This window comes from Rutidosis leptorrhynchoides, chromosome 4 (genome assembly GCF_046630445.1).
Source record: "Rutidosis leptorrhynchoides isolate AG116_Rl617_1_P2 chromosome 4, CSIRO_AGI_Rlap_v1, whole genome shotgun sequence".
NCBI classification, from domain to species: domain Eukaryota; kingdom Viridiplantae; phylum Streptophyta; class Magnoliopsida; order Asterales; family Asteraceae; genus Rutidosis; species Rutidosis leptorrhynchoides.
The window spans coordinates 349,389,350-349,397,859 of record NC_092336.1 but is presented as its reverse complement, the minus strand read 5'-3'; the positions used below and the strand labels follow the sequence as shown (position 1 = coordinate 349,397,859).

The window sequence follows — 8,510 nt, the reverse complement described above, 5'->3', positions numbered from 1 at the left end:
ATATATATATATATATATATATATATAATAATAATAAAAACATTTAACAAACATTTTTTCTGTTATTTATTTACACCCTGTTTCCGAGTTTAATTTCGAAGACAAAAAACAAAAAGAGTAAAAACGAGAGAAAAAAGAATAGTGTTTGCAAAATTTATTTTAGAAAGAAAAGAAAGTATTAGGAGAGATAATTTAGTTAATTTCCTTTTCAAACTCTATATCTATATCTATCTATATTGATATGATTATAAAACTTAATTTATACATTGATTTGAATTAGAATTAGAATTAGAATTAGAATTAGAATACTGAGTAATATATTGCGGTTAAGGATGATTGAAACTCAATCAGATTAAATCATTCAGATTTTGAACTCATTTAATCATCATTTAGTTTTATCAAATCGTGATCTTACCCTCAATTTGTTGTGACTTTTTTCAAAATCACGTACTCGAAATTTAGGAGTGTTTGAGATTGTACAGCAACAATATGCCACCAGCAAAGGTACAATCTTTCTCCCACCAAATTCAACGATCATCATTTTACATTTCAATCTCAAAAGCACTATCTTTAACTTTAAACATAAAACAACTTCACAGAATCCATTCCCTTTTAATCACTTCAGGCCTCAATCAAACAGTTTTTTTCTCAGGCAAACTTATAAGCAAATACGCCCACTTAAAAGACCCACATTCATCTTCATCTGTTTTTAACACCATTTTACCTACAAACAATGTATTTCAATGGAATACAATCATAAGAGCAATGACTCATAATGGTTTGTATACAGAAGCTTTAAATTATTATAATAAAATGAGGGTTTTGAATATAAACCCTGATACGTATACTTTTCCTTCAGTGATTAATTCCTGTGCTGGATCAGGGCAATATGAGACAGCTAAGATTGTTCATGAACATGTAGATAATTTAGGGTATGGATCGGATCTGTATATTGGCAATGCGTTGATTGATATGTATGCCAGGTTTGCCGATTTGGACGGTGCGCGCCAGGTGTTCGACAAAATGCCTAACAGAGATGTTGTTTCTTGGAATAGTCTGGTTTCGGGTTATAGTGCAAATGAGGAATGGGAAGAAGCTTTGGATTTGTTTTACCAATCGAGATTGGCTGGTGTGAAAACTGATTCGTATATGTTGTCGAGCGTTTTGCCTGCTTGTAGCGGGTTGGGTGTGATCATGGAGGTTGAAATGGTTCATGGTTTGTCAGTGAAACTTGGTATGGTTGTCGATACACGAGTCTGTAATAATCTTCTTTCAGTGTACTTTAAGTCGAATAATTTAGAAGGGTGTCAAAGGGTTTTTGATGAGATGGTTGTTAGAGATACTGTTACTTGGAACACTGTTATCTCTGGTTATTCTCATTCATGTTTGTATAAAGAATCGATCTTGTTGTTTATGAAGATGTTGCATGAACACAAACCGGATCTTCTGACAGTTACATCTGTTCTTCGTGCTTGTAGTCACATACGTGATTTGGAATCTGGTAAATTTGTACATAATTACATGATTGTAAATGGGTACGAATGTGACACAACGACAAGTAATATCCTTATCGATATGTACGCAAAATGTGGCTGTTTTCCTGCAGCAAAAGAAGTTTTTGACAAAATGAAAAGCAACGATGTGTCATCTTGGAATACCTTAATCAGTGGTTATATTAAAGCATCAAAATATGAAGAAGCAGTGTTGACTTTTAGTAAGATGAAAGTCAACATAAAACCTGATATGATCACATATGTTACAATTCTTCCTATGTGCACACTGTTGAGAAGCTTAAATTTAGTAATGCAACTACATTGTGACACATTTAAAACAGGATTTAATGAGAGTATAATTGTGAGAAATTCTCTTATCGATGTTTATGCTAAATGTGGAAAAATAAACGATGCATTAAACGAATTCGAGAACATGAAAGAGTGTGATATCATATCGTGGAATACCATTATTGCAGCGTGCGCTCGTTCTGAGGAATACGATTTAGGGTTTAGAATGATTAGTCGTATGAGAATTGAAGGAATGTTACCAAATGTGGCTACTATTTTAAGTACATTACCTTTGTGTTCAACACTCGAAGCAAAACGACAAGGTAAAGAGATTCACGGTTTTGTTTTGAAGTCAGGTTTTCAACCACATGTTCCAATTGGAAATGCACTTATCGAGATGTATTCAAGATGTGGTAACTTAAGAAATTCAATTATCGTATTCGAGCATATGAAAAACAAAGACGTGGTGACGTGGACAACATTAATCTATGCATATGGGATGTATGGTGAGGGCAAGTTAGCCATAACGTCATTTGAGAATATGAAAGCAACGGGTATAATTCCTGACGAAATCGCCTTTCTTGCAATCATTTTTGCATGTAGTCATTCACAATTGGTAGAAAAAGGACGTTTTTACTTTGACCAAATGAAAATGGACTACAACATTGACCCAAAAATTGAACACTATGCTTGTGTAGTTGACCTTCTTTCACGATCCGGGAACTTGTCCGATGCCGAAAAGTTTGTTCTTTCGATGCCCATAAAACCCGATGTTAGCATATGGGGTTCTTTACTTGGTGCTTGCCGAGCAAGTGGGCACAAAGAAATTGCCGAACGTGCGTCAAAAAGTATAATTGAACTGAATTCAGACAATGCAGGATATTATGTTTTAGTTTCAAATGTATATGCATCATTAGGAAAATGGGATGAAGTTAGAAAGGTTAGAAAATCTATAAAAACTAGAGGACTCAAGAAAGATGCTGGTTGTAGTTGGTTGGATATTAATAGAAAGATTTATGCTTTTAGTAGTGGAAATAAATCTTTTGAACAATATGAAGAGGTTAAGAAGTTGCTTGAGGTTTTAGGTGATTTAATAGCCAAAGAAGGGTATGTTGGTAATTTGAAATCGGTGCTTCATTATGTTGATGCGGACGAGAAAAGAGAGATACTTTGCGGGCATAGTGAAAGGCTTGCGATTGCGTTTGGATTATTAAATACAAAACCAGGAACACCGTTGCAGATAATGAAGAATTTACGGGTTTGTGAAGATTGTCACATTGTGACAAAATACATATCAAAAGTTGTGCAAAGGGAATTTTTAGTTAGAGATGCGAATCGGTTTCATTTGTTCAAGAATGGGTCATGTAGTTGTGGCGATTATTGGTGAAGATGATAGATCAGAATGTAATGTGCTTAAAGGTGACACTTTTAACACATTTGCTTATGACGGGCAGTGGCGGAACTTGAAACCAAATACAGATGGGGCGAGGATAAAAATTTAATAAATTTTTTATTGTCGGCAGGGGTAAACACTAAACAAAACCTTATTTTTTGGTAAAAAAAAAAATATTTTAGTGTAAATTTTTTTTTTTCCGTTAAATCCAGGTGAGGCGGATACCCCTTTGAGTAAAACTATGTTCCGCCACTGATGACGGGATCGATTTGAGGTATACTGGTATGTTTTTCGGCCCTGCCTGCAGGTTTATATGTATGAATTAGCTTATTTATATGAAACGGATTAAATGGGAAGTCACCCAAAGTGTATGCACTAAATTATTATGGTTAGAGTTGAACTGCAGCTGAATTGTAGAAAATGTACTAATATGGATTACATAAACATGAAACACTGATGGTGGGAACTACCCTTTTTAGAATATTATATGGTTAGAGTTATTCTTAATTTTTCAACAACACTAACGAGTTTTTGTCTATATGATGCAAACTACCTCTTTCTAAAATATTATGGTGCGAACTACCTTTTTAAAAATATTATGGTTGACTAAATCATCACCAAGGCGGCCCAATTTTACAATGTTCTCACAAGAGGTTTCAGGTTGGAACCTAGGTAAACAGCTTTGTTGACTACACAAACCTGAAAAATAGGTGTCAGTACAAATATGAAGGAAATATAACTTACAAATCCAAATAACTCTAATAATGTGAATATTATTATGTTAATGTTTGTATAACTTTACTATAAGACGAGTCCTTATGTATCTGTTTGGACCTGAAAATGTTCGAAGTCTTGAACCATTATATAATTATTCATCATCATGTGATTATATTTGATATTTACTGTTTACTAAGAGTCTCAATATTTCTAGACATCTTCATGAAACCGTTCACTTATCTTCTGCAGCAGCAGCAGAAAAATGAAATCGTCACGCATAAGATGGAACTGGGGTTATCAGCTTCTCTTGATCTAGCCGATATCAATGGAAACATCTGATTGTGTATAATAGTTGTATTCCACCAGTTTCGTCAATAATTTCATGATACTTGCCGATCCATCCAAATACAATATCTAAGAATCCAAATGTTTCTCCACTGAATAATCTCTTTCCAGATAGCTGGTTTTCAACGATGTCCCCTTTGCTTTTTCTTGCTCCACTCCTCGGCTGACATAAGCATGAAATACTGATGACGTGACCTACATTTGATAAAGCACAAAGTATGTGTTTTAGAATCAGCTGCGTGTGAAGATTCTATGGATGATGGTAAGTGTTCTAAATGAAACAATAATACAACAACAAGGTGATGGTTTCGGCTGTTGATATACTCGCTGGAATTAAAGAGGATGCTGATTGTTGATGTATGGCTTCATGTTCGTATGATGATGATTCCTGATACGCTTGATTTGCTTTCATTGTTTGAAGATAATAATTTGAAATAACTAATTTGGTGCGTGCAAAGACCGAGTGCTGGGAGGGGAATGGCAATATGGACATTTGTGTTGGGCCCGTAGGCCCAGGTGAGGTTGGAATTCATGGGCTTCATGATAAAAAGGAAAGTATTAATCATGGGCTATGTGATACTATTTTAGGATAATTCGATGGGGATATTTGCACAGATCATTCGCTGTCTAGTTTTACGTCATCATAGGAAGATTAAAACGAAAGATAAACACTACTTCTTTACCTACATAAAGAGTAAAAAAATCTTATGAAACGTAATAGACAATCACAAAGAACTTGAATGGTATTAAAGGATCAAGAGGATATAATGACCTTTTTTCATCCTTGAATCGCAGCCTTTGTGAGGGTGGGTGGCTTTTGAATTGATGGTTGATTGTTAGGATTGCTCATGTGATTATTGCCTTTGGTCCATAGTCATGTTTGATTACTGCTATTCGGTATAGTTTAGGGTGTGTTTGGATAGAGCTAGAGCTGGAGCTTATTATTTTTTATAAGTGTGTGGTAAACTAGTCGGATCTTATTTTTCAGTTCATAAGCTCTATTTTTTTTTCATAACCTACTATGAGGAGTTTATGTTTTAAGAGCTTATAATTTTCATAATTTCTACTTTTTATGTGTATCAAACGAAGCTTGTGACTTGGAACTTATTAAAATCATAAGCTCAAGCTCCTATAAGTTCACATAAACTACAAGAAGCTGGTGTGCTAAACACACCCGATGAATCATTTGACATTTGTCAAAGTGGACCTTTTGAGTTTTGGATGATTAAACATTTCCCCTAAAAAAAATTTCTAATGTTACTCTCAGTTTTGCTCTTCACTTTTGTACAAAACAGTTTTGCTCCACAAAATGATCTGATCAAAACTCAAAAACTATCTAATGAATGCAGATGTGATATGACAATTGTAAGTATAATACTTTATCTTATAAGATTTTTTAAGAATCATACAACACTCACAATAACATTATAAATTTGAGCATAACCCTAAATCATTTGAATTTTTCTAAGTATATATGATGAGCACATAAGTGCCGAATCACGAATGAACATGTAATTGATATGTTACCTAAATCACAAGGTCACTATGTCTCATTAAAAGATGATCGCTCGTAGTACATGTGTTGGATATTGATACAAACTTATACATTAATCAAAAGTGTGACTATTTTGTGAATGTGCGTCACTTACATTAATATATTGACTTGCACATAAAATGAATATATGATTAGCATGCACTTAATTGTTGAACATGCACTTTGTGTTAAAGGCTTAAAGACTTTGATTTGTGCTTAAGAATTACTCGAACTCCAAATGAAAAAACTGCATTATACCTTACTAGAATATTGTTGTCAATCTATTAGAAGATGTTTCCCTCATTTAGACATGTTGACTCTTGACTTATAAACTAATGTGTAAGTTTGAATTTGTCCATAAATAATGATACAAAATCTGCATTAAATCTTTTGAGATATTCAAATAAATCAAGAAGAAGATGCATTTCGAGTAAATCTTTTAACATATTTTAAGACAATGTCAAACACCTTGAGCAAGCCAAACATGCCAAGACTATTAACATATTTTGCGAGTTCTATTTCGAGTAAAGTAGCCAGAGATTTCAAATTCAAATTATCTCCAACGGCTAGCAAAATCTAGGCAGCAGAACTATGGTCAATCCATTTGGTCTAGCTGTCGGATAACCCGCAATTACTTAACCTCTTGCATTAAATTTTTCAGAGAATCGCCAAAGTTGCTATACTTTCAGTCTTTATTTCCGAAATTTAGCACGGATATTCTGTTACTTTCTTTTTAAAGGTTGTTGAATTGCATATATTAGTTTTCTAAATGTGGGTGAAGATACAGAGAACTCATTCATGAAGAGAATTTTTAGAACTCATTATACTTATGTGAGTTTGTGGTGTGAGTCCGTGTCTTTGTTGTACATCTAAAGTTACGTTTAATAAAATAAAATGTTCAAGTGTAAAATGACTCAAAATGTGAACGATTCAAATTTTATTATCTAATTGATTTGATAACCATTCTGATTGTATGCTATGAATGATGTTATATTATCGTATTAACATTTTAAATTAATATATAAAAGTATATAATTGTCTGATAATGTTTAAGATATAAATTAAGGATAATATTATAGGATACAAATTCAAAAAAAAACAACCTTTGAAAAAAACCCTTATCCTCTCTGGCGAAACGGCGGGCCTCAAACGCCTCCATACTCCGTTCGATTTCTTCGTCTAATAATGGCACCTCTTAATCAATACGTGTGGAAAATTGGCAATCGCAAGGATCAGACCATTCCCTCTCTGCATCAGGCCACTGAAAGGATTTCTACATCTTTTTTTGTAACTAATTTTCCGAGCCATGTTGATAGCGTAGCTCTGTGGAAGGTGTTCGACCCGATGGGTAAAATCTCTGATTCATTCATACCTGATAAACTATCGAAAGCCGGAAAACGTTTCGGCTTCATTCGTTTTTTGGGGATTCTTGACCCTGACTCTTTTGTTAGATCCCTTTCAAACATATGGATTGGCAATTATCATGTCTTTGTATCGATTGCTAAGTTCCAAAGATCAAAAAGTTCCAACCCTCTCAGATCGGCAAACCCTAAACCTACGCCTCCTCAATTGATCAGATCCAACGACAAGGAGTTTCCTAATTTGCCTAAGAAATTGAATATAGCAACGAGTGTTCCAATTAGGAGTTCTAACGCCACCTCTTGTGCAAGTAACGCCGATCACACCAGTAAGAGAAATAAGATCATCCTTTCGGATGCTGATCTGCTCGCTCAAGAAGACCCTTCGTTTTCCCTCCTGGTCAAGGTACGAAATATTGATACTTTAAGGAGTCTTTATCGGCTTTGCAGATGCGAGGGTTTTTTAAATATCAACATTCGTTACATTGGTGGGTTCTGGGCTCAAGTCACTTTCCCGACTGCTGAAGCATGCTCGTCTTTTGAGTCGAATACAAACCTCAAAAACCTGTTTGTGTTTGTCCAACATCCTACAGATAATTTTGTCTTGGATGAACGTGTGATTTGGGTGAATATTTACGGATTTCCTGCATGTGCTTGGGGGCTAGGCGCTTATAGGAAAACTGCTGCTCTTTTTGGTAAATTTGTGTTTGTTGATATCAACCCCAAGGAGCCATCAAGTATCGGCAGAGTCTGCATTGCCACAAATTCTTTTTCTCATATCTCGGAGGAGGTTGATGTTACTATCCGTGGTACTGATTTTCGTGTTTTTGTCAAAGAAATTGCTAATTGGAATGTGTTCTTAGAGGAAGATAATTTGAGTGTTTCTGATTCTGATGAAGAACTTGCTGCTCATGTTGATGATGTTTATGTGGATCTGGACATGAACGATGTCGTGGATCCTATTAAGGAGACTGCAGATCAACATATTCCGGAAGTCGAAAAGGTAAATGATCTCAATCAAGATTTTGTCACACCTATACCTCAGGATAACAACGACATTCCGGTGAATCATGATCCTATTGATGATTGTACTCATATGGATAAGCTTGATGGTGATAAGCTAAGTCCTGGAAATGTTAATCTGAATCATGATTCCGTACACCATGACGAGGAGAATATTTGCAATTCGAGTTCATCGACCAGTGTCCCACCAGGCTTCATTCGTAACGAGCAAGACCAACCGATGTCTCCAATCAAAGTTTATAATGGATACTCAATCTTACACGAACTATCTGACTTAGTTACGACAGGGGAAAAACTAGGCTATGACACTAATGTTTGCGAGCAGAATTTGTCTTCTTTCATTAACCACATAGGAGATG

At 34.9% G+C, this 8,510-nt stretch overlaps 1 protein-coding gene across 2 annotated transcripts; it reads left to right on the top strand.

The window, feature by feature from the left end:
• The first annotated feature begins 380 nt into the window (after positions 1 to 380).
• LOC139843745 (pentatricopeptide repeat-containing protein At3g03580) lies at positions 381 to 5,192 on the top strand. Of its 2 annotated transcripts, none has more exons than XM_071833891.1 (2): positions 381 to 504; positions 984 to 3,465. In XM_071833891.1, exon 2 carries the CDS (start codon positions 1,024 to 1,026, stop codon positions 3,166 to 3,168), a length of 2,145 nt encoding a protein of 714 aa, XP_071689992.1. In that variant the 5' UTR covers positions 381 to 504; positions 984 to 1,023; the 3' UTR covers positions 3,169 to 3,465. The 2 variants fall into 2 exon arrangements, with proteins under 2 accessions (XP_071689992.1, XP_071689991.1); XM_071833890.1 differs by adding an exon at positions 4,141 to 5,192 and having other exon boundaries at positions 391 to 3,200.
• The last annotated feature ends 3,318 nt before the right edge of the window (positions 5,193 to 8,510 follow it).